The 27,691-nt window shown below is 38.0% G+C and overlaps 1 protein-coding gene across 2 annotated transcripts; it reads right to left on the reverse strand.

The window, feature by feature from the left end:
- Positions 1–5,683: 5,683 nt before the first annotated feature.
- LOC140938706 (folliculin-like) lies at positions 5,684–26,361 on the reverse strand. Of its 2 annotated transcripts, XM_073388207.1 has the most exons (21): positions 26,030–26,360; positions 24,900–24,979; positions 22,589–22,679; positions 17,259–17,392; positions 16,554–16,676; positions 15,159–15,224; positions 14,852–14,888; positions 14,345–14,432; positions 13,538–13,605; positions 13,291–13,383; positions 12,372–12,423; positions 12,202–12,240; positions 11,678–11,724; positions 11,453–11,566; positions 10,975–11,028; positions 10,617–10,727; positions 10,245–10,285; positions 9,223–9,284; positions 8,926–9,028; positions 8,252–8,317; positions 5,687–6,895 (listed from the first exon to the last, which is right to left on the reverse strand). In XM_073388207.1, exons 1-21 carry the CDS (start codon positions 26,096–26,098, stop codon positions 6,772–6,774), a joined length of 1,662 nt encoding a protein of 553 aa, XP_073244308.1. In that variant the 5' UTR covers positions 26,099–26,360; the 3' UTR covers positions 5,687–6,771. The 2 variants fall into 2 exon arrangements, with proteins under 2 accessions (XP_073244309.1, XP_073244308.1); XM_073388208.1 differs by lacking the exon at positions 15,159–15,224 and having other exon boundaries at positions 5,684–6,895; positions 26,030–26,361.
- Between the last annotated feature and the right edge of the window lie 1,330 nt (positions 26,362–27,691).

A 27,691-nucleotide genomic window follows, 5' to 3' on the forward strand; every position in this document is an offset into this window, starting at 1 on the left:
TAGTAACGAAGTGGGGGAAAAAAAAATATTATAAACAAACTTTTTTCCGAATAATGGTTCCTTCTCAATAATTAATTAAAGCTCGCCAACGTCTACTGAAGGTAATATTTTGCACTACACCAGCATGTGAGCCACATCGCCTTTATTCCACCTCGTTCAATGTTTTAAATGGTGGCGATTTCTCTGGAAATGAATTCTAAAGGACTAGTTTTGAGTTAAAAAAAAAAAAAAAGAAAAGAAAGGAAAATTGTGGTCTGCTGTTCACTTCTCCTATAAAACATGAGACATTTGAAGCCGTAGTCGGGCAACAACGGCCACGGACAAAAAAGCGTGATGCACGTGTAAATTAAGTTGTTGTTTTGTTAATTTAAACCTAGATGTTGCTCACGGTCTCTTTTGTCGCCATTGTATTTGCTTAAGCTCCCTACTGTTTGAAGGCCTTCCAACCACCTCTGTTTTAAGAGTTGTCCAGCGTTTAGTACTCTCACTTACAGAACGACGTTCCATACTATTCTCAGGGACATACTTGAGTGGCCGCAAAACTCCTATGGGTCCTGAAGCAGGTCATTATTACTTTTCGGTCTTGGCTTAGAGGCTTTTTGCTTTTCTTCCGACAGCGTTTTTTGAAATAGCTGTATACAGAAATGGTATTGCTTTTAAACTATTACAATTATAAATTTAATTATATTTAAAATAACCAAGTAAACGGATAGTATTTAATTAAAAGTTATAATTAGAATTCACTACTTCTCATGCTTCTGTTTTAATGGAATAAAATTCTCTAAGTTGAAATGCTTCATAGACATTGTAGCCACTCGTGAGCTTGGGTTACCTGTGCTGAATCAAAGTAAAGTGTGTTTCCAGGCTTTCTACAAGAAATATGCGGGTAGAATTGACCAGAAACGAAAAAAAAGACTTCTTCAATGCAAGTAATTCAACTTTATTAAACAAAAATTTAACCTTTATTTAGTCGAAACTCATGTCTCCTTTTGCCCATGGTCTGAAGGAGGCTATTTGGTAACAGCTGTTTGGTGGACTTGAATGATAACTTCACTAAGCTCTGCTCAGATGATTTCTACATCGAACCAACTCCTGTCACAATCAGCAGTGAGGTGGAGATCCTGGTTATTTCTGAACGGCAGGTCTGGAATTCACTTAGGGCACTCAAAGGAACTGCGGCTGGACCCGACCAGATTCCTTGCTGGGTTTGGAAGGAGCATGCATGGTTTGGAATCTCTCAATCTCCACTTAGTGTTTGCTATCACCGTGGAAGCGAGCGATTATCACCCCTCTTCCCAAAGTGGATGTTACTCAGTATTAATATGAATCCTGTCATAGCGAGGGCTTTCGAGAAAATTGTCTACCACTGCCATGCCCGTGAGACTATTGCTGAAAGTCACCTCAGCACCTCGTTGTTCGTCTACAGAAAAGGAGGAAACTGTACTGATGCTTTCCTGTCAATTCAACATAGGATCAAAATTAGATAACCCGGCTGATTTTAAAGCAGTTCGCCTTTTCGGTATCGACTTCAGCAAAGCTTTTGACTCTGTGAAATATGAATAAATTAAAAAAGCTCCCATTGAATCCATATATTATCAACTGGTATTTGAACGTTTTAAAGGACAGAACGCAAAGGGTATGTTTAACAACTTTGAGTGCGACTCACGGTTAACAAAGGTATAGTAGCGTTTAGCGGTCCTTACCTTTTTAACATCTTTCTCAGTGATATTAACATCCCTTTAGGTAATCATGACACACTACTTAAGTACGCAGATGATTCGACAATTATTGCTGCTGTATGGAAGGAGGGAGACTTCTCTGATCGCTTAGTGTCACAGTTTTTAGATTGGACAAAGACAAATGGAATTCCTTGCAATCCAAGAAAATGTAAAGAGAAAACTATCGCCCGTATACTACAACCTTACAATCTAAGTGTTGTAAGCAAACCGATAACCACTTTACGACGACTACTTACTAATGTCAGGGACAAAGACAAATCGGAGGACAGACAGGGAGCAGTATACAAGATCAAATGCTGCGACTGCCTGGCTACCTACATTGGTGAAACCGGCAGAAACTTTAGCACGCGACTGACCGAACACAAACGAGCGACGAGAAATGGCGACATCAACTTTATTGACGCCATTAAGACAGTGCAGACGAGAAATGGTGACGAAAACTTTATTGACGCCATTAAGACAATACAGATACCGGACGACCACAAACTAGTGTCCTTTGACGTGAAATCGCTGTTCACCAGTATTCCACTTCAACTGGCTCTAGACTGTACTGAGAACGCTATTGAGAACTCTATTGAGAACTCTACTGTTGAGCTACCACTACCTATAGACGACATTATGGACCTAAAGTGAAGAATGATCATCGCAGTAAATTTTCCAATTTAAGCAACTGGAAAGAAGAAGCCTGAAAAAAATCAGGGCTTCAACGGGATTCGAACCCGTGACCTCCGCTTTGCCGGTGCGTTGCTCTACCAACTGAGCTATGAAGCGACACATTGGGAGCGAGGTCAGTTTATTGAGTTCACTGACCTGAAAACCGCACAGATTGTCGGAACGTTAGTCACTATCAACAACAACAGTCCTATTCAGGACTACGTTCACCCGGACGATCAAACTCAACCTGCTTTTGAAATCACATTACTGAGCACCATTTACAGATGAAACATCAAATCGACTGGGACTTTGGGATTGCGACATGCATTACGTATTCTACAGACTACTATCACAATTCACTTTAGATAGCTGGTTTACTAACGTCCCCAGCGGCGAAGAGCGAGGAGAAACGGATGTTTTCGCAGGCTATATAGTGTTTAATTCGTACTTCACATATATCTGTAAATTATGAACGTATTATATAAGTTGAATTATTATGATTATTTATTGTCATCATTTTTATGATTATTTATTATTATTTTACGCTGTCGAAAGCATACAAATTACTAAATATTTATTGACAAGACAATCAAATTTTCTAAGTTTACAAGTAGCGAAGAAATTGATACAGGAAGATGAAGATCTTATTGATTAAATGCAATGCAAGAAGTGAACAAGGCAAGCCTGCAAAAATGATCGAGGTAATGGGCAGTGTGTTTGAACAGCATTTGCCAGTATGTTGTAAAGTAATACACGGATTTAGTCAGAGCTAAAAGCGAAGCTCCCGTTTATGCGTTTTAAATTTACCTCAGACAATGGACTTGTTTATGTATTTCAAAATTTACAAGGACTTGACTCAACCGTAACTCCCTTGTGGAAAGAGTTTAGTCTCCTCACGGGGCATATGTCATGGGCTCCTCCTTTACAAATCCTTGTAACTTTCGGCGGCCGTTGCAATCTCTGGGGTTGAGAGATACGGCTGCAAATTTATAGGTTAACTAATTTAATATGTTCTTGCAGTTCCTGCTTACAAAATTTTCAAAAAGCAAACTGTTTTCGTGTTTACTGAAAGTTGATCACGTGACGTATAATCACTGATACAAAATAGATGCAAACCCGTGGTTATTAATTGTAGTCACGGGTGTTTAGCGACGACTTGCATGTAAAACATGGAATGGAATCTCATTATTATATATAATCAGAAAATCCGAAAGTAAGAGCTACTATACAGAATGTACCGGAGAACAGAAAGTCATTATTATAAAGCGGACTTTTGCCGTAACAAACTGGATTGCCAACATATTTGTTTATTGCCGGCGTCCAAACCCACATATCTAAATCTCCCTAAGGGCCTGTTTACATGGAAGTGGGGGACCCTAGGTAAGTGAGGTAACCTGCTTAGGTGGGGTAAAAAAATAACCCTCCTTACAACCCCACCATCCAGGGGTGCACTTTTTCAAGATTATTGAATGGTCGCTTAGCACGTAAACAAGAAAAATGCTGGCAAACCACGTGTTTTGGCGATAAATGCACTTCTACACTCACTTGTTGCTGTTGCTGCAACCTTCAGCGCAATGGCTTTATATTGTTAACTTTAATAATGATACAAAGTCACCAGCAAAGTGAATTTTGCGAGAATTTGATGTATCACCAATCCGACCCCGGCCAGGGGCCCGTTTCTCGAACGTTCCGATAATTAACGGGCCCGTAAAGCTGTTGTTGTTTACATGCAAGGTAAAGGTTTCAATAGTTTTGCATCTAACATGATAAAACTATCAGTTAATGAAACAAAATGGAGTTGTTTGCTAGCCAGAACTCGCGCTCTTATTCTTTATATTTCGATTTGAAAATTTGATTTCGGGCCCGAAACGTTACCGGGGCTTTCGAGAAATGGGCCCCAGGCGGGTTACCCCACCTTGAAACGTTTGCATGGCAAAATTTGACTCCGCCTGAGAGGGTCACCCGGTCGGGTAGACGGGGCTACCCGCCTTTGCGGGTCACCCCACCTATCATGTAAACGTGATCAAATTAAAATGAGAGATTATATGGACAGGCGGGTTACCCCACCTGAGCGGGTTACCTCACCTACCTGGGGTCTCCCACCTTCATGTAAACAGGTCCTGAATGAAAACGTTATTACGCGTTTGAAGTCAGCATGTGTACTGAAAACAGAAACAAATGTTTGGAATGTATACGCAAATTCTGCATAGATAAAAATTCACTTAGAGTGCTTAGGCCATACAGAGCCCAGCCTTCGCAATGTTTTTCGTGAATTGAGTGCAATCGTGCAAAGGAAAATCAAAGGTTCCACATGTTTGCACCAGCATGTAAATCGAATATAAATCGAAACTGTCGTACATCACACTAGTGGAAAAGTCTCTCTCGCTCTTTTTAAATAACAGCGCTGGTATTTCCGCGAACCTTTTGGCTTAATGATGTAAACTTCTGAAACGTCATCTGGTTAAATTTGAATCCAGACTACTCTCAGTATGTGCAAACCCACCATCAGCGACTGAGCTAAACAAAGAGGAAATGTTGCCTCAGTTGACCATTTGTGACTACTTGTAGTCAATTAGCGCCCTCTTCTCTTATGCACAACAGCTTTTTTCATTTTTTTTTTTTAACCCTCCCTTTTTTATCAGAGGCTAGCCTCACTGTAGCAGGGTGTATTCTGTGGCATATCAGTTAGTTAGTCAGTTAAATTAAATTCAAATTCAAAAGTTTTAAGTGTTAGTTAGGGCCTGTTTACATGGAGATGGGGTACCCTAGGAAAGTGAGGTAACCCTCTTAGGCGGGATAACCCACCTGTCCATATAATCTCTCATATGGTCACCCCACTTATCATGTAAACGTGATCAAATTAAAATGAGAGATTATATGGACAGGCTGGTTACCTCAACTACCTGGGGTCTCCCTTCCTCCACGTAAACAGGCCCTTAATTAGAACAATTTAAAGTTTAAATTGGTAACGATTAGCAGCAAAGTAGAATTTGTACAAAAGCAACCGTTATGACGTCCTGTGACTCCGTCGCTTATACCGAATAAAAGTAGCATTTTATGAACACCGGGGAATCGGAGCTTGATGAGTAAACTAGCCACGGAGTATGAGATTCAGTACTGTGATTGGTTTACTTATTTAGTTCCGCAATACGGTAATTTATAACAACTGTTTATGAAATACAATTTAGGTATTATTTTGAGTGTAAAAGGATGATATCTTTTTCTACTACATTAGGTTGACTTGTGATCTCAATCCCACAGTCTGTATGAAACATATTGCGTTTGGCAGGAAAATGTAGCATTCGGTAATATTTGTTTGAAGTTTAGAGCAAATTTAAAATTAAAAGCATACATGGAACTAAGAATTAATAACATATAGAAATTTTAAAGTAGAAAGCGTAAATCGGGCATGGCTGACCCCCGTTTTAGCCATACAAGGAAGAAACAGTTCCGATTTCGAGCAATTTAGGTGATTCTTTTGAGTTGGTAGTTCTTCTAGTAGCATGTTTCAGATTTTTAGAAACATCTGACTATAAATGAACGCCTTTGATTCTTTGTACATACGACTATTTTTTTATTACAAAAATTATTTTCTAAGAGAATAGTTGACAAAAATCCAGCAACAGTCATTTACCTTTGCTTTTGTAAGATATTTTATGAATTAATGCACATTGAAACGAATTTTGATGCATTATATACCTTTCGGTAGTTCTCTTCGCGGGTACCCATGAAATTCACTCTCCGGTTTTATTTGATTCGGTACCGCGACCATTAAAGCCATTGGTAATGTGAGGGCGCCTGGAGTCTATACTTTCTTCTGTTTCAAAGAAAGCTCTTAAAAAATTTCATCATATTGTCCTTTTCCTGATTGTATATGAAATAGCCGTGAAATCTGTCCGCGAGTACTTCATGAACTGTGTACAATCCTCAGTAAGTATAAAAAAAGCGTCCTTTCGTCAGTTCCTACATATTGTGGATACCTGGACGCTAATGCAGCGTTGACATGAATTGGCTCAGAGGCGAAGAATGCAACCCACGCACAGTTAGTGATGGTGAAGGTGAAAATATTCACAACGAGCTGTACATTTCCTCAAGTCATGTTGGGATTGAAGGCCGAAAACACCTTCCATATCAGAAGAAAGGTTGATTTCCACTGTCACGTAATTTTTACATGCGTACGCACGAAACATTTACTCGTGTAAATCTGAAATAGAGGCAATGTATGGACGGTCACGCCTAAACGTCAAAGTTAACCTTGCGCAACTCTCACGTTTACGCGTGGCCTTTCATACATTGCCTCCATTTCATTTACGCGCGTTAATTGTACGTGCGTTCGCACGGAAAAATTACGCGACAGTGTAAATCAAGCCCTTTAAGATCACGTATTTGAGCCTGTGCTACTGCATGTCAGCAGATGGGATCGATATTGTTTATTAAGTGCTTTCATCCAAAACTTGAGAACTATCTCATCTTCTGGTTTTGCGCCGAGAATTTGAAGTAGTCTGTGTAGAAAGGAGTAAAAAAGTTAATAAAAACAAAATACAGATACAAATTGCGATACACAAGTTAACGTCGTGAAATTAGGCTAAATACAAACGTTACTTTCAGGCAGTAAATACTAGTTATGCTGCTTAAAATAGTGTTATCCTCCGCTCATAACATCAAAGTACCAGGTGATTGATTTAAGTCATTTCTCGTTATCATACACAAATGTTCTTAAAGCATACATTGTTGTAGGAAACGCCTAAGGATGCTGACAGTTTCGATGTCTGACAGCCATTTTTATCAAACCTAAAAACGTCAAGTTCAAAAGATGGATCGAGGAAAGTATACATATTAGAACGAACATTCCTACCATGAACAGGGATGAGGGAGTATACCAGCTATCTGCTATATGGAGCGAAGAGATTTCCACCCCCAACCAGCGGGAGGGGTTCGGTGGCCTCGACAGAGTAACTTTGCACGCGCGTTCGTCGTAAATTAACACCTTCAGAAGCCTATTTAGGGCTACTGGCATCTGTGACGTTTTTAGTTTTGATAAAGATGGCTGTTGGTCATCGAAACTGTCAGCATCATTTTCGGGCTATGCTTTAAGAAAAATTGAACAGATATTTGAACTTACTAGCCTAACAAATTTCTTCAAGAGGTCATGCAAAGCTAAAAGTCAAGGATACCTTGGATACTAAACTTCAATAAAAAGTAAAAAAAAAAGGTTTGCTCGCTGTTTTGGTTTAACAAAACAAAAACAAAAAAATATGTGGTCGGACTCAATCAAGGACGCAGTATTTTGCGTCTGCAAAATGACAGCGTTTGGTATTACCGTATTTTCTCGATTTAACGCAGGGCCCCGAATAAACGCCGGGTCTTGGAGGGGAAGTTGTAGATACACCCCTCAAGACGTTATTTATGGTATAAACCAACGGTACAAAAGGCAAGATACACGGCTGTCAAGAAAAAGGCATAAAAACTTTTCTTTAGTAACAGTAAGCCCGAATAAACTGCAAATTCAAAGAGACACCGGTTTACAAGGCCAAGTTTGAATTAAACGCCGGGGGCGTTTAATTGACAAACACGACTTTGTCCAGACGTCAAATCCGACGAAAGTGAAGATATCGTCGGATATGGGCTCATTTTTGGCCAGATATTGTCCTTTTATCGATAGGTTTTTGCAGTTTATAGAGAGCCCTCATTATTTCCTGAGTTTAGTTACCGTCTCTGCCTTTGAAACTTGCGTTTTGCGACTTAATGTTATCCAACCTACCGATCACCATATTCACCGCCCGTCAAACAAACGTTCGGGAAGTAAACAAAGAATGGAATCTCAGTACATTAGGTGTTTACAGGAAGATAAAGCTTACTTTTCTTTTTCCTCGCGCGTAGTTTGTCCTGATCGTCGCGCAAACTTGAAAATGACTTTCACTTTACTGTAAACAAAAATAAGGTACAAAGTTAGAAAGGTGAGGTAAACACTCCCTACTATTAAACATGAGAAACAATTGTTAATTCGGAACCTTTTCTTTTTAGAATAGATGACTCTGAACTCGCAATTCTAAGTAAACAGTAAAATAAAAAGCTAAAGAAAATCATATAAACCTTCACTGAATAAACATTCCAATGGCTAGCTTAGCGTAAAGGTTATAAGAAAACACCCGACCCAGGCCGACCAATAACTCTCACCAGATAAGGCTGCATCTGCTGACCCCCACCCCCCTTCCCTCCCCCCCCCCCCCCCACGTCCCCATCAGTAGGTTTCCAACTTGTACCAGGATTCTAGGCAGGAGCTAGTCTTTTTTTGTTGTAGCAGGATCTTTAATACACTCCCATCTCTCTGTCCATCACCACTGACTGAGAGCCTGGACTATGACTATTGAGAGTCTTATGTTTTTCACACAGACTCTTGACTTTTACTATTCTTCAACAGCTGACCAGAAGCAGTCACACTGATATCTTTTAACACTACTGGCCTCAGTGTCACAGCTATCCTAGCATTTGTGTTCAAACATGCTACACTGTAGTGTCATTAATATCTTACTCCATCCACTCCTCCTTAAGACAAATCAGCAGCTGATCAAACACTGCATCGGACAGGTTTTCATTTTCAAGAGCTTCCTCTACTTTCTGCAGAATGGAAGGATCTGAAGGAAGGAACAGGGACAACAAATTACTAACATGACTCAGATCAGTTCGCTTATAGACTATCTTTTGCTACGAAACAAAACGTTATGCAAAGAATGACATTCATCACTTTAAAAAGCCAATTCTGGAATATTCTTTATCTCTAAGACAAGGATTGTCAATAGAATATACGTTCAAATAAAACCCAACTTACCCATGGCATTCTCCTTTCCACAAACAACAAATCCGTAACCTTGAAATTCATCCATTTCACCCCTTTTAACGATAATAAACAAGAAATTATATTATCTTACAATCGCCTATAGTTAAACTTATCCGATCTACCAAGATCGATTATACAGCAACATAGACTGTTAAGAATACAAACGAAGCTCTCCTTGGGACCACCTTTGTGAAACCCCGTTTAAACTTTGACTTACATGTAAACTTTTGGGATTACCCAACTGGACTTTTACTTTGTTTCGAAGCTCTCGTAAGCGACCACTCAACTCATTCTTGTACTAATATTTAGGTTTGGGGTCATTTTCTTCTAAAAAATTGGATGTAAAGTTTAGCTATTTCTACATCAGATATAATGACACTCATTAAACACTCAGTTTCTTTTTTGAATTATTAATGAGTTTCTGAGGCTCTCGTAAGCAACCACCCTCTTATGTTTTACCATGCGGTCACTTACGAGAGTTCATTCACGTAAGCGACCAGCTCTAGTTACGACCACTTTTTCGAATTTCCGAGGTACAGCTGTAATCGCCTGCGAGAGCTTTAACTGTACTTGAACAGGATATCTTAAAGATTAATTCACAACATTACATGGATTCCAATCACTCACTACATTGCACAGTCTCCGAAGAATGATATAGACCCGTGCCTTAGACTAATTCAGTTTCAGTTCGCACTTGAGAAACGATCATTGGGCAGAGAAAACAGAGAAATCAATCGCGTGACTCTGCTTAGTTCTAGCTCATAGCAGGTTTTGAAACAAACTGGTAAAAAATTACGCTACGGGGCTGTCAGAACGAGGTTCTTAATCAGCTCACGAAATAATAGATGACCGGGAGATCCAAACGCTGTCCCTATCCCTAAAAACAATAGCAAGAGAGTTCTTAGAGCCCTATGAAAGGTGAATTTTCTGAGATGTTCTCAGCCCCAGCATTAAAAAGAGCTTGTAAAAGTCAAGTTCTTAGTAGGTGACAGATAACGAGAACTCCTCCATACCTTTGTTCTTGTTGATTCATAGCTTCGACAGAAGCATCGGGCTGACAGGAAAAAAAAAATTAAAAAAAAGAGGAAAAAAACAGCAGATAATTACTAGTAACGTCTCTATACTACCGCTTAAAAACAAATGTTCGCTACAACTCCCACCTGTATTCATCCCCTTTACATGTAAAGTTTCTACTAAAAGTTTAAATTTTACACAGAAACTGTGAGTAGCTTAGTTCTCTACCTTTCACTGTAATAACCTTCCATCCAGAAGAAAACCCTCGGTCTTTATTTGCTATACTAAGTTCTTTAAAGACTGTAGCCACAGTAGCTAAAGAACGCCATCAAGCTTAAATGAAGTTAAATAAATGCTTGCGATATACTTACTTGTCCTTGTGGTGAAACAATATCAACAAGAACAAAGAGATCAGACGAAAGAATATGAGATGGAATCTCAACCGCTGGAGCAAGACCAAGAAAATTACACGCATATGAATCCTGCAAAGAGAAATTCACAAAAACAGCGGTCATATTAGATTTGTAACGACTAAGGTAAAGAGCCTACGCAATATTCATTGATAACACGCACACATAGCAGGCACTTTGATACCTCTACATTCAACTTGTTATTTACTTGTGATAATAAGCCATTTTCACAAAAAAGTTCACGACAAAAAACAAACAAACAAAAACGGCAACAAAACAAAAAGCTACAAACACTATCTGAAGAAATTTAACTGCCAACCTTGTACTCCGTAGTGTAAGGAACGCAGGAGCAGCATCCACTTGGTATAAGGACCTAAGGGTAGAAATATATAGAGAGTATTACTGATGAGGCCTTATGCGCCTACTGGCGCGATGAGACTTGCAAATTATGTTAGTTCTGGGCCAGGTTGTTCAAAACTGTGTTAAGATAACTAAGGTTTAGTGCGAGGATTGAACTCCAAAATGCAAGCTTGAAAAGCAAATTAAGGGTAATTCTTCTTGTCTGCAATTTGATGATTGGAAGCTCTAAAAAGAATTTGAAAAGTTATATCAAAAAGTGCTTTTAAATAGAAGAAAAAGAAGCCCGGCTGGAATAAGATTTAACCCTGGGTTAGTGTTAACTCATCTTTCAACAACTGCATGGGCACCTTTAATGTCCTTCGCGTTCGTTCATTGGGTTTATAAACTTTAAAGGCCTTAAGTGGAAATAGCGTCAACACTGGTCAAAAGCAAGCTACCTTCAGACAGTTAAGGATTGACTCCACAGTTCTCCGGTTTTCACCTCGCACAATGACTTGGTTTCCTTGAATGACATGGAATGCTAGCAAGTGAAATTTATGACTACCCAGTACCTGCAAAATTGCAAGACAAGGAAGGTTAAATCATGCTGTCGGCTTCAGTTAAAACAACTGAATCAGTCTGAACGAGGACAAAATAACTCGGTGCAGTGTAACAGAACTCACCTTCAAAATGTGCCTAAGGGATCTAAAAACAGGTCCACTTGTGCCACCTAAAAATAGATTAATAATAATAATAATAATAATAACAATAATAATAATAATAATAATAATAATAATAATACTAAAAATAATGGCATACATTGTACTGGAACATTTGGGATGGCAAAGGTGTTTATTTTATTTCAAGTTTCAACTGGAATAAAACAGTTGTACAGAAATCTTTCAGAGAAATTCATCTCTCACCTAAACCTCTACATGTAACATTGTATTATGTGGTTCAATTTTATCGTTAATTCAAATGTTATTTTTGTTTGTTTCATACCCAACATGATACAATTCCATGTGAAAAAAAAAACAAATAAACAAAAAAAACAAATAAACAAAAAAAAAAAAAGAAGGAAAACATAACATGGACAAACAATAAAGTTGAACCATAACAAGTACTTTCCATCTTCGTTTTCAACATCAGTCATGTATATAAAATCAAGCAAGCACAAGTGTGCAAAGTCATTTGTTACAAATTGTACCTTCTTCCGTATCAGCTAACATTGCCGTGTCAGAACTTTCTGTAAAAAGGAAGGAAAAAAAAGAAAACAACTGCATTGGATTAAGCCTTTTTTCACTACTGACTATGAAAAATCAGTATAGTTCTGGCTAAATAACAACTGCATACAGTTATTGAAGTATGGGTATTTACCTTGGGGCTCGTCATCGTCATGTTGTACCTCAAGGTCCGTCAAAGGTTCTTCCTGATGGGCAAAGAATTTTTTTTACTTATCACATTGTTTAACATAGTTTGCTACCCTGTACCTGAAAATTGTGTTCTCAGTTGGTATAAAACGTTCTTGAAAGGTTTGATGGGTTGGGTCTGGTTAATGCCGTACAGTTATGTAATTACACACTGGCACTTATAAGTCCTGGGCTTATTCATGTTCCTAAGAATGAAGAGTATTTGGAAGGGCCTATAAACAAATGGAGAGGCTTATATCCGAGGGTGCCTACACTGAATAACCGGAACAGAAAAAGCGCTTTGAAACAAGCTTTAGCAGAGCTAATCAGAAAAGTAAAGCCATCTGCAGGCAGGCATGCAGGGAGTTCCACTGAACTATAGTTCTAAAATAGAAGGATACGGTGAGAGATTGTAACGGTGGAAATCGTTTTTTTTTTTTTGGTTTTATCAGGATGGCCACAAAACTTTGAGATGAACTACAGCCACATGTATAATTAAGCATTAATGGGAAGTAATCTAATTTTACTGGTAGTAAATATTTTTAAAGTGAATTAGCCCTTAGTACAGATGTACCATATGTTTCGAAGAAAATTGCATCAACGCGTAGTGAAAAATTCTGCTGATATTTTTGACTGAATTTCGAGTATCAGCTTTTGTTTATGTAATGAGCATTCCAAAGAAATTTCAGAGCAATCAATCAATCTATAATTACTGATGCACATTCATCAGTACTTACATGTATTCGGCTTTTGCACAATTTACAGAACTGTACATAATAGTTACTACATGTACATGTACATGTACTGTGTACAACTACAGTGTATGCACACTATGACAATTATCAAAATTCACATTTAAGATTATCACGTGATTACAAGATTGTTACCTTTGGTGGACCTTCTAAGAGTTTTTCTGTGATTCTGTTGCCACAGGCTTTCAGCATCCAAGAAAATCTCTGGTGTAGGGTCGCAAAGAGATCCTGTAGCAGAAAATGGTTTGAACACATTGGTGACATCTTTCAGAAAGTGATCCACAATAATATAAACCCTGAAATTCATCAGTCAATTCCTTTGACTCCCTATGTAAGAGCTTCAATCATCATTAAATATAAATCATATTTGTATTGTAAATACCTTATCTCTGAGTAGGTCAGCAATACCCCTGTATGTTTTATTTCCACCACGTTGTCTTCTAAAGGTATCTACAAGTACATGTATGGTTTAAAAGCACAATTATCAGATTAAAAAGGTATGCAAAATGATTTCTGTGCCTTGATAAATGTTTGACCTGTCCAATGAATTCATCGCTTAGATTAATATTTACCATCACCCATACAATGTAGGTAACTAGTCTGATCAGTACCAGAGGTATTTTTGTTCTCGTGTATTCTTTGCAATCACAGTTTGTGACCTTTTTCTGAATCAGTTCATGTTAAATTTTTGCTCTTTTTAATAGTTAGTTTTTTTATAAGATGATATAATTACTTTTATGTAACAAAATAATATTAGATTTTGTCATTAAAGTTGATGTCATTAGTATTCACATTAAGTTTTTACTGTAGTCTTGTATGTCACATGCAAGTTCAAAGGAGTTTTATTGTACTAAGCTCTTAGGTGTTACATGTATAAATAAACTACCCTACTCTAAACTCTACTCTAATGGCGGGATGCTTCTCAGTGTCAGCCAGAGGCTGACAGATTCTCAGCTGGAGCTGTGAGCAGAAGAGCTGTGAGAAAAAGCTTTTTGGACAGATCAGTATAGTGATCCAGGGTATTAAATAACATTAAATTGGGAGTAAAATACAGGAGTCAAAAGACCTACGTGTACATGTACATATATTATATGACTATGTAGAATAAGAGACTAGCAAACAACAGTTTTAGCCTAAAACAAGCTGTCACAGCAATATCTAGGCTCTCAAAGGCTGCAATCAATCTTACCGAGAGGAAAAGCACCATTAGCACTGGGTTGAATATGGTGGCCTTTTTGAACACTCTCTGCAAGCTCGATATCATAAACAGCATTTGCCTATAAAAACCAGACATGGAAGAAGGAGCAAATGAATTGAGGAGGACAAATGATGCATAACTAAAATACCATTAGCTAACAAAATATACAGTAAAACAAAAGGCAGGGTGGGGGGGGGGGGGGGGGGACATATCTGTTGGAATCCAACAGAGTAGGGAATGGGGAACATACTATGGGGGATGGGAACTAAGAAAGGACTCTAATGATGAGAAGGAAATATGGTTATTTTAGTGGCTGCAGAGGTCATTGTACCTTTTGACTTAATTAAAACAAACAAAAAACATCTAAGAAACAAAACAAAACACAAAAGAAATAAAAACATTTTTTGGGTTATAAGTAGAAATGACTGCAAAAAAAAAAAAACAAAAAAAAAAACGGTGATAATAATGGCCATGGAACTTGTTGTAAAGTCATTGTACCTTGGCTTGAAGTTCATCTATCAGTTCTCTAAAATTGCTGGAAAAAATGATAATAAAGCTATAATAAACATGTAAAATGTTATCACAAGGAATTAAATATTGTTAAAAAAGGCAAATAAACAAAACACACTCTTTTTTCTATAAATGCATTATAGATAGCCCTATGTAGTGTTGTAAACAAAGGGAAATTTTTTTTAAAGGAACCTAAATTCCTTTTTTCTAGTGACCAGTATTAAAAATAATGCATTTTTGTTCATTTTGGTGTAGTTGCAAATATTTCATAAATGAATGGAGACATACATTCTACCTTACTAAAAATGGCCAGGAGTTCACCAAATATATACGATCTTTCATGACAGCAATAATGCTATACCTAGAGAGATGAAAAAGAATATTTTCATGCATGGCACAGTATTATGGTACTGAGCCTGTAAACTTTACCATCACCCTTGAAAGACCAGGAAATCAATGATCATTGGCATATCATGGCATTGTTCTACTCAAAGGAGAGAGTGCATGCTCCAGCAGTTTACATGTACAGTTGACCTGGTATTTGATCACTTTTTTGCTTTATATAGAACACTATTATCTTATTATTATTATTTTTTTAGTTACAACCATTAACCTACGTAGTGTCAACTCCCAAAAAAGGCCAAAGTAAAAATTACAACAAAAAAAATTCGTTTTGTAAAAAATTAATAATGCTGCAAAAAAAATCAAATAGTTTCCAGTTGTACCAACTAAGAGTACTGCGGAAGAGTTTTTTGACAGCTGAGACCTACAGTTGTACCATCTAATGATTTTTTATACTGTAGTAATTACCAAGGAAATACTTTTGTTTGCTCCCTTGATTTATATTAGGCGGGTTTCACTTCAGATTTAAAGCCACAGACAGGTTATTTTCTTATTGATCTTCACGAGGCTCCTAGCTTTGATCTTTTCATCATACAGTGCCCAAGCTATTGATTATTTAGTGTCTTTGTGGATTTTCACTGGATGGCGAAATCTCTGAGGACAAATTTAAAGCAGAGCTCCACGTGAAGGCGAGCGGAGCCCCATAGCTAAGAAAATCTATCCATCCTAGAGAGACAACCACATGTAAAGAGTCAATAATGACAAAAACGGAAAGTGGAAATTGTTTCTGCATCAGTGTTGTCTAAAGTATTAAGCTTAGATTTATTGTCATGTCCACAAATTTGGAATATAGAGAAAGACAAACAAAGAGAAAGTAGGCGACAGGCCAGCCAAGCTCAACGTGAAAAAGAGCAACAGAAAGCTACAGCAAAGGATAAAAAACAACAGAGACTTTTTGGTTGGAAGAGCAACATGAAAATTTTGTAGCGAAGGTGAGAAAATGAGAAATGCTAGCGGCCACCAAGGTGAAAATGAGCGACAGTAAAAAACAAGTGAACAAGTAGTACTACATTTCCTCAATAAAATGTGTAACTAGGAAGTTTCTGGAAGTTTTATGTTGTAGTAATGCAAAACAACAGCAAAGAAATGTACAAAAAAAGTGTGCAGCACGTGCAAATTCATTTTTTTACTAATTACAACCTATTGTTGTTCTTGCGCCATTCTTGTTGCCTTCACCACTTACATGCAGCATTACACGATTTCATTTTTTGCTTGAGCAAACTATAAATATTATTGAGTGCTTTGCATTTAGCCCCGGCTAATTAAACCTATATATTATAATGGTTACCATCTTTGGAATCCTCTGGACTGAGTGTCTTTCAAGAAGAATGTGTGAGTGAACACGTAACCTGATGACTCTTCACCAAAAAACATTGGACCCTCCCGACCAGGACACACCTCACAGCTCAAACTGCAAAAGATATTAATACCAATCAAAGGTTCTCACTTTCATTTGAAAGATAAAAACATGTGAGGGGCCTGCACTTCTCCTTAATTACAACCATGGAACTTTATTTTTGACTTTATTTCAAGACTGGAATAAAAAGAAACAACAAAAAAAAAAAACGAAAACAACATCAAAAATGGCACAGAGTTTATCACTAAACACAAGAGACTAATGTTTCAAAGATTGGTCATGGGTTGCGTAGAACTTGACATCAAACCAGTAAGGAACTATTATTTTACTAGTTGAATATTCTAGTGGAAACCAACTGTAACTGCAAGGCAGAGAGAAGATTCAATTAGCCTAATGATCTTTTTTTTTTTATTGATACAATTTCCATAAAATGGTCTTTAGCTGCTCATGGAAAAAAAGCCAATTAAAATGGTTTTAACAAAGCATATAAATACAAGTTAATTGGTTTTCAAATAATACTTATTTGTTTAGCTTAAAACTTTAAGCCAGTTTCATTAATTCATAATAATATGTCAACATACACTCTCTAAAAAAGTACAATAGCTACAAGCGTCCATGTACATGTAATTCTAGTACCTTCTGACACAAGCCTGTCTTACAACACTGTATAACTCAGGTTGCTCTGGTGACCTGTTGCTATAGTAACTGATATGAGCTTCAGGATCAATACTGATGAATCCTGCATGTGTGTGATCCAAAGATTTGCAAGCCTGCAGAATAGAAAATTAATAATGTCAACAGGATTTTTTTAAATTAACACAAAACAAGCAACCCCTTAACAGGGTAAAGCCAGTTGTACAGCCTGCCATTATTATTTTTCTTCAGCTGTTCATCTGTTCGATTTCATCCATTCAAAATGTTTTTTCAGCCGATCATCCATTTGACTACATCCGTTCAAAAATTTCCGTCAGCCATTCATCCGTTCGACCTCATCCGTTCAAAAATTTTCGTCATCTCTTCATCCATTTGGCCGTTCCATTTCGAACGGCTTGGCTATCCATTTCTCATCTGTTTGCTTGCTGCCCGTGTGAAAAACCTCCATGGAATTCAATGGAATTCCATGGATTTCCATGGAAAATTCTCCATGGAATTCCATGGAGGATCAGGACATCAATTTCCATGGAATTCCATGGAAATTTCTTCATAGATTTCCATGGAAAATATTTGCATGGAGGATTAGGACATTTCCCATGGAATTCCATGGAAAATGAGTAGGACACCAATTTCCATGGAAATTCCTGCATTGACATTTTCTATGGAATTCCATGGAAAAGTTCCATGCAATTCCATAGAAACTACTCCATCGATTATTCCATGGATCTCCAGGGAGTTTCATGGAATTCACAGGAATTACACATTTAAAATATCCAGTGAATCAAATGGAATACATAACAGATTTTGGTCCACTGCAATTTATTTAATCTATAAAAGGACCGCATAAATCTCTTTTTAAGAGATCAATCAATAGTTAACATGCTTTTGGTGGAAAATTTGACATACTGTAGCTAAAACAAATAAATGTTTACTTGTGACTATATACATTGCAGTTTAGACAGGCCTTCTGACAGGGTGCGCGGGTGCGGGACCGCACAATTCGGTCTAACCCGCACAATCACGCACAATCGGCAAAATCCCGCACAATACTGAAAAATTTCCTGAAAATTTAAATTAAATCAGGTATTCCTATTGATTTCCAAGATTTCTAGAAAACTTTTAGGCTATTTACCTTCCAAAACAAACGAAAAATCCATAGCTTTTTCCTCGAACAGCTCGGGCGCTTATAAAAACAACAAGGCGCTTTCCATAGCTCGCGCTGTCCTGGGCACTAGTCACGTACACATCGAGTATTGTGTCGTCATGCAGCGCTCCGTGGGATACTGGGGTTCTTCTTATCCTATTTGTGGCAATTGTTTTACAAATAATAAATCAGAGTTGTTTACCGGTATTTGTCTTCGGTATTTGTCTTCATTTGTCTTCGGTGTTCCGACATTGCAGAAAGCTTCAAAATGTCCGACAAAGATAGCGAGCACTGTTTTAACACAGGTATTTTGACAATTTGAGGTTAAATTTTACAATTTACAAACTCAACACTGGCGTTCGTGCGTTACGTGTTCGATGCGGATCTTATGACTCTTATTGCTCAACTGATTTGATTTTGGTCTCGGAGGCGCTCTGGCAGCTCTGTAAGACAACAAGACTAACTGCATCATCTTAAGTTTTGATCCACGTTATATTTATAATATACCTCAAATAAATTAAGGCTGAAAAAGGTCTGGTCAACTTATATCACTGGAAAGAGCAATCGATGCAGTACGTGGCAGTGTATTTTTCAGGGAGCTCTTGCTCACAATCACGGAATATTTGGTAGGTCGAAAGATTGCGCAATCCCGCACAATTCCCGCACAATCGGTGTTTTTCCCCGCACAATTTGCCCCCAAAATCGCGCACAATTTTTATTTTTTACCCGCACCCTGTCAGAAGGACTGTTTAGAATGCAGCAATCATTGTGAAGTAGCTTAAATGAAAAATTTAGATTTAATATAAAGCAAGGAATCTTGGCCTGGTGTTTAAGAAAAGTAACAGGCGAACAGATGCATAATTGAGAGAAAAAAATAAGCTAATACTTGAATGCATAAACCGTCAGTATGTAAGACTTAAACATGGCTTTATTTATGCCACGAAAAAGGGAAGTGCTACTTATTTCCTCGATCAGAACCATGGTATTTAGTTATAGCAAAGTCCTACCTAATCCTTGGGAAAAACAGCGTCAGCTACAATTATAATTTATCAGTCTCTTGTACAGTTTTTACGTAGCAGGCATGAAAATTCTAAATATGATATTTCTTCTTATACATCGAAGCAGTCCATCGAAGTACAGTCTTCGATTTCTAATTCTGCCAGAATTAGTAACTATTCCGAAGGATTCCAAGGGCAATTTGCGGAAAAGACCACATTCATATCTGTATAAAGAAAAAAGATGAAAACTACATATTAAAACCGATAAACAGCACCCGAAAAGTCGCCCTTGTAAATCTAGCAGAGACAATCGAGCGGACGAATTCAGTTGAGCAACCAAACACGAGTTGTGTACATATTAAGCTTACCTTCCTCCTTTACTGTGCGATCCAGCTGAGTCATTGTTCAATCGAAGTTGATTTGAAAGAAGCCAAATGTAAGCAACCTAACAAGTGATATTTTGCGCTGAAAATAACATCTTTTTCGGATACATTCACTGCAAAGACAATCCGTTCACACAACACTTTCGTACTGCACAGAAGTCCGCCTAAAGATTCGAACCAAGAAAACTGATCTTCTACGCATTTCTATTGGTTCAAAAGCCCCACGTGATCGCGTAAGTCACTAAGCGGGGAGGCCTGGACGCTAGTTCATGAACCAAACATGGCGTCAAATCACGGCACGATCGTAGAGATGTCTGTCTTTAAAGGCTTTCAATTGTGGTCCCTTTCAGAGTTAATTGTACTATTCCAGCACTGTCGAAGAGTAAAGCAGTGAGAGGAAAATATTGCATTGTTCTCCCAGGTGAGGGAACCTTTGAAAAAAGGCAGCAGGCCTATTCATAGTCTGATACACAACCGTTCTTAGTGTCGTCACGCAACGCTCCTCCCCATTAAAATCGGCTGTGTAGCAGACTAGCCTATCCACGGATGCCGCAAAAAATCTCTAATATTGCTTGTGTAGGTTCGCCGAAATACTCCATGCAAAGCAATCTTATCAATCAAGTTGGACTCGAGTAACAGGGAAAATCTTAGCTCTCAACAAAAAAACACTTCGATACCGAGAAGAGTTTATGTGCCTAGCTAGTGGGATCATTTTCTACTGGCTATTCAAGTACGGGACCCGTACATCGTCTTGTATTTGCTATTCATACGGGATTCCGACTAAACTGATTAGGGCTATTAAAGCACTGACTCCAAACGGTTAGCTTCCAATTAGGGTTACAGTTGTTTTTATATGAGTAAAATCAAACTCCACCTAGCAGAGAGTTACTACTCCGTGCTAGAGTGGTTAGGTTACGACACTCAGTGGATTCTACGCCCCTGGATCGGTTCTCAATCTTGCCACATCGAATTTTTCTTCTTTTCAAAATTTGCCACTGAAATTTTTTCCTTAAAAATGGAACAGTGGTTGAAGAGACTTACACTTTCATGGAAATTTTTTGATCAGAAATTTCAAGAGACTGAAAATTTCATATAAATTTTAAGTAGAGACTTGATCCCGTATGTCATAGCAAATACATGTGGGTGTACGGGTCCTGTACGAATAGCAGCACTGTGTCAATGTAATGAAGCAACTGCATGTTGTTAATAACAGTGATCTTCTCATATTTTAAATGCAACAATGTTTTTAAAAGATAAATGACAGACAGCCCTACTAAAAAACAATTTTCTATATTTATTTTTTTAACAGGATCATTTTTTTTATTAAGCACTCAAAACATTCCTCTTTATAGTTAGCAATAAAATTTCTTACACTGGGACTTTCAGCGTCGCCTGTCGGTGAACAATACTTTTGCATTGCCTGTCTAATTTAAACTAAATGCACTATTTTGCTTTTAGAAAACTTCCAAATGTTTCCTATTTTTCTATCCAATAAAAAGTGCAGACTTGAACATGTGGTTAACGAGTTGATGAGTTGCTTGATTACTGAATTTCTATGGATTTTCTCATACAAACTGCAAGGTATTCTATCGAACTCCATGGACATGCTATGGCATTCCATGAAACTGTATCGGTACTTCAGGGAACCGCATGGCATTCCATGGAACTCTACAATATTCCCTGGAATTCCATGGACCTCCAAGGAAACTCCATGGAATTTCATGGTATTCCATGGAACTCCATCACTACTTCATGGAACTCCGTGGAACTCCATGGCATTCCATGGAAGTCCATGGATACTCCATGGAACTCCATGGCATTCCATGGAACTCCATGGATACTCCACAGAACTCCATAACATTCCATGGAACTCCATGGATACTCCATGGATACTCCATGGATGTTCCGTGGAATTCCATGGATTTCCATAGAATTCCATGGATTTCCATAGATTTCCATGGATTTCCATGGAATTCCATGGAGTTCCATGGAGGTATTTCACACGGGTGTGTGTAAACTTGCATGCTGTGCATTCGTGAGCAATGTTTTTGCATGACCAGCAAAAGGTTTGTAATTTTCACATGTAGAGGTGGGGCAAGTTGTCGCTAGCACATACTAGCCTAAAAGTCATTTCACTTAGACCAAAAAATTTCGATGAGCAAGTCTGATTACAATTCTTCTGTAATAATTATTTTAATCAGTCCCCCAAAAAATTCACTTACCCAATATTAGGGCAAGTTATGAACAGAATTCTCTACTCCATTAGCAAAATCCACTAGCCCCTGTCTATTGGATACTACTTTCTTTGCAAGCAGCTTAATTGTTCACCAAGTGTGAGAAAGGATTTTACCACATCACACAAGTTGACATCTCATAATGAAGTTCTGACTTTTGAGTCAGATAGGATGATTTTGTAGCATACATTTAAATACTCCCAGGTCTTAACACTCAAATGTAGTACAGCTACATGTAGTGTAACAGCATTAAAGTTTTCTACTTTTCTCAAGGTAACATTTGTCTTTTTTTAACACTTGAAATTCAGCTATTTTTGTTTCAGAGTTGTGTCCCTCACATGAGATTAATATCTTCCAAGAGTCACTGAGGTACATGTACATGTACATTGTATATAGATTGGTTTAGAAAATAAAAAAAGCAATTAAAAGCTCTGTTACTTCTGTGGTTGTTATGCAATAAATTATAAACCTTATATTATACAGTGGAACACTACTTATAGTGCTGCAAATCATATGTCACACACTGTATGAGTGTACAGTGTAGCTTAATTACCTCACACTGGCTGGACCTGGATGATGCCCAGGATTCCTGTGCAGAACCACTGGATCCTGGAGTGACATCTGGGGCAAAGCGAGTGAATTTACTAATCAAGAAACAAAACAGATGTCTTCAATCAGACACTAACAGTATTACAACTGACTGAAAGTCACATTCTACATAGAATGTGTCACAGACATACAAGTACTGCCTTTAATCTTGGTTAGTAACATTTGCAAAGTAGGGCTGAGGTCCTTGATCTGGGTTCCTAACAGACTCAATGAATAACGCCAGAGGTGCATTCCAAACAATTTTCTTTCAACATAATAGGCAAACTGAACAATTGCTATTTCAACACTGGACAACTTTGGCACAAACTCAAATCTGGTACACAGCTAGGTCCCAGAACAAGTTTGTTTGTTGTTTGTTTGTTTGTTTTTTTCTTATTTTAAAGTTCAGAGTCATCATCATCATCATCATCATCATCATCATCATCATCATCATCATCATCATCAATCTTTAATTTATACACGAAATCGTATCATTTTACATGGTCTTCCTAGGAATCGTATTTAAAAGTAAACTAAAATACTCTAAGGAACTAATGACTATAATGTTAAAAATACCAAAACTTACATTGTTAATAATAAGAGTTACAATGGGTCATGGTGTATTAAAATAATCTTTCCCATGAATTGAAGTTTTAAAAACATTTAAACTAGGCAGTTTTCTAATCTCTAAAGGGAATCTTGTTCCACAGAACAGATCCTCTGTAGTGTAGGCACCTTTTTACAGACTCAGTTCTGGGTCTGGGGACATAATAATTTAACTCAGAATATCTAAGATTGTGTGAATGTACATTTGAGGTGTTGGTAAAGATCCGCCTCAGATACGACGGGGAAAGATTTTTATGGATTTTATACATTGTCACAGCCAACTGTTTAAGTCTTACATATTCTAGCCTTTCCCAGCCAAGCTCATCCAACAAAACACTTGAGCGAACATCATAGTTAGAAAAGGTGAGAATTCTAGCAGCCCTATTCTGCAGCTTTTGAAGTTTGTCTGCTAGTCCCTTATTGATACTACCCCATACAGCACTGCAGTAATTAAAATATGGCATTACCAGTGCATTGTACATATTCACTCTAGTATCAAATGGCATAAAATGACTTACACACTTTAAGATAGCAATACCAGCGGATATTTTCTTTGAAATGGTACTAATGTGTGGGCGCCAGTTCAAAGATTCATCAATTTGAACTCCAAGGGATTTATGTTTAATTACTCTTTCTAAGAATGTATTATTGACTTTGACTCTGAAGTCAATATTTATTTGGGATAACTTAAATTGGCTCCCTATAAGCGTGTATTTAGTCTTCTTAACATTTAAAGTTAATTTGTTTGCTGACAGACATGAGTGAATTAAATTCATATATCATAATTCATTTTATGTTCAAGGACATGTGGGTTTTCTGCAGATGTGGTGAGGGTAGTATCATCTGCATACATTCTGGGTTTGAAAACAAATTACATGAAGGGAGATCATTAATATATATAGTGAATAAGAGAGGGCCTAAAATAGACCCCTGTGGAATACCACATGTTACATTACAGAAATCAGATTGAACTCCATCAATAAACATTTGTCGCTTTCGGTCAGATGGATAGAATAGATAGGTAGGGTAACTGACATGATCTTGTTGAGTAACTGACATGATCTTGTAAACTGACCTGACTTCATATTCATGTACAAATGTTCCTAATTGGAGTTGGAGAAACTAACCCCTTCATCTACATCTATGATAGACTACCATAAGATCTGGCTTAGAGCTGCTCCATGCAGTGATCCGTGACATTTATCAGATGATCTGACATCGAGTTGATGTGTGTAGTGATCAGCAAAACCAGCCCCTTCATCTATTGGATGATCTGACATGGAGCTGTTGTGTAGAGTAATCAGCAAAAGTAACCCTTTCATTCATGAGAAAAAGATTGGAGCTGGTGCATACAGTGATCGGTGAGACTGACCCCTTCACCTATCAGATAACCTGAATAGACTATTTTACAGTTGTTGACTCAGTACCCTAGCCTTCAAATGAATGTGAAGCTGACGGCAACCTTGTTTTGATACAAACCTCCTTTGCTTTGTTATGGAAATTGTCCTTGAAAAATGCTACAGTGTAGTTAGCATAAGAATAACTTGATTTACATAATAATGCAAGAAGGTTTGTATCAAAACAAGGTCACCCTCAGCCTCAATTTAATCCATAACTGTAAAATGGCCTTTTGGAGTTGTGCACGTCATCATCTTTTGCATTGTACATACCGTTTCATGCAGGCTCCACATTCAGATGGAGAGGTGTACAAAGTTCCTTTCAAAGGATCATGAGCCTCACAGTGGAATGCCTGTGGTAGTACAAACAAACAAACAAACAACAATCTTGATTGTGCTCTTGATACAAAAAGTGTAAACACATTAAAAGGAAATAATGTGAAAAAAAGAGAGCACAGCCAGAAATACATGTAGCAATAGACTGCTGCAGTCCAACTTTTCTGTTAAAATCTGTCCAGTTCTTATCTCAGCAAGCATGACTGCAAACCATGACGTTATGATACAACAACGGATTGGGACCAGATGAGAAAAGACGGACTGCTGACTCTTTTGTAGTAAACAAACCTTCCGTCAGCCCAGAAACAGAGTAACCGATTGGTCAATTTTACTGCTGTTGACAGATCACTGACTGGTCTGTGGCAGAGTTGCAAGCGATAAAAATAGTCACGCATCACAACTAACTACAAACAATTACACACCTAGTGGTAATCACTTGTAAACCAAAATGTGTAAGGATATCTAACAGAAGGAAACTGCTGTAAACTTCCTCAAAGGAAAGGAATTCAAGGCAATCTTACTGGATTTTAGAAAAGAAAATTTTTTCAGTTGTTTATGTTCTATTTATAAACCGTCTCAGGTTAATTGGGTTTAAATTGGTTAATTAAATTACCCTGACAGCTTTGTTGTCCCCACACAGAACAAAAGAGTTAGCTGTCTCTTATTTTTCCCTCTCGGGCTTACGCCCTTGTTTATCACTGCTCGCAGCTGCGCCGCTTGTGTGCTTGGGTTTCGCGTGCAGTAAGTTCACAAAGAAAAATGAGAGACTGCTCCCAGTCTAAAATAGCAAAAGCTTATCGCGCTGAGTGGCTGGGCGTATAGAAACAGTTCCTCATTAATTTAAATTCATTAATGGTCTAGATTTCGGGTTAAAAAAAAAATAAGGGGCCTATATGGACTTGGTTTCCTTCCTCAATTCCCTTGCTCTTAAAAGATTAAATTAATCAGGGAAACCTACAGAATTAAAGATAAGACACAGCTGAATAGAGTTTTTTTACATTTCACTTAAAACAAGTCGTCTACATAGCTCAATTACGTTTAGCCAAATTAAGCTCTTCAATATTTACCTGCGTACAGAACAAGACACTGGGTCCATGATATTCACAAAAGTGGCACAAGGCTATAATAGCGTTCATCTTCAAGGATGTCAGAAGCTTGCAAGTGTTTGTCTACTCAGTACTCGCACGTACAAAATGTCACGTCATCTTGAGTTAGCAAGTTCAGTGTTTTTGCGAAAGAAATGTTGAGCCAATTTTAAAAACGAAAGGAACTTTAACTCCTTTTCGTTTGTGCTCCCGTAAAATAACGCTGCAACGAAGAAATCCTGAGTGTTTTTAAAGCTCAGCTGAGAACTGCATGATCACTTTCGACCGCCATGACAGTCACATGATAAACACAATGTTGTGCTGCGCATCCACGCCTTTATTCAGAACCTGGGGACTCTGGGTGGATTCTAGTGCCAGTTTCGCGCGGATGTCTCACGAATTTACTTGAAATACCTGCACCAGAATCAATTTGAACTTTTTTTCTAATCCGGGTGAGGTTTTAAGCCCTTATTTGCACAAGAAAGCAAAAGCCTGAAGGATTCTGGCCAAAAGACGTCATTTTGCAAATCGTCTGTTCATCTCCTTGTTCAGGACGTCTTTTAAAATTTCCCTCGAAGTACTCATAAATCACGTGGTTCCGCGCTCCCTGATAAAGGAAATCGGTCAGTGTAAAACGCAGACTGCGGACTGCAGACTGCAGACTGCGGACCAGGGGTAAACTGCAGACCGAGTGTAAAATGCACTGACTGCAGACTGAGAGTAAAACGCAGGCTGGGTGCAAAATGCGAATAAAGACTGTAGACTTTTTTAAACATTTGTGCTCCTTCTTCTCCAAATCGGTGAAATAGCTAGCCGGTATCAGTTACACACTTCGCTTCCTAGTCGAAGTGCATTGCACATTCGCCAGAAGTTTCAATGAACATCCGAACAGCTTGAGTCTGTGTACCTTGATTTGCAATACTTTCATAAAAGGTCATCCAAATTTCTTGCAGAACATCTTTCTTTGTTGCTGGAATGATTTACTCCCTTTTTTATCGCCATAATTCTTCCTTTGGGTCAGCAGCTTTCATTTAAGCGTAAACATCGTGGTGTTGTACTAATTCAGGGTCCCTGGTCACTTATATCGAAAACTTCGTGACTAAAGTTGAAGCGTGAGGTCTCTCGAACAGAAAAAAAGGTTCAAGATTGCGATTATGTTTTTGGGTCGTCGACGACGTTCTAGAGAAGAAAGTCCTGAATGGATTTGTGAAAGCAGATGTCTTCAAGTAAGTGTCCGTTTACATGTATTTGCGGGATTTTTTGGCCCGTAAACCCTTCCACGACTACAGTTTATGCTCGGTCTGCATTTTTCCCCAGCCTGCATTTTACTCTCAGTCTGCAGTCTGCGTTTTACACGCAGTCTGCATTTTACCCTTACATTTTACCCCTGGTCCGCAGTCTGCAGTCCGCAGTCCGCAGTCTTCCCTTTACACTGACCGTAAAGGAAATGAAAATGGGACTTTGTTCGTGTTGTACACATTTGTTATTACAGTACGACTACTCGAACCAGAGGCACTTGGGAGAAGAGTATCCAATCACAACGTTTTTGTTTTTGTTTTCTTTTTTTGAAAACAAAAGATTCTCAAGTATTTTTTTGCAAACGGACCAATAAAATTCAAGGTTCAACAATGTAATCGTTGAAAA

Source organism: Porites lutea, chromosome 5 (genome assembly GCF_958299795.1).
Source record: "Porites lutea chromosome 5, jaPorLute2.1, whole genome shotgun sequence".
In the NCBI taxonomy this organism is placed as follows: Eukaryota; Metazoa; Cnidaria; class Anthozoa; order Scleractinia; family Poritidae; genus Porites; species Porites lutea.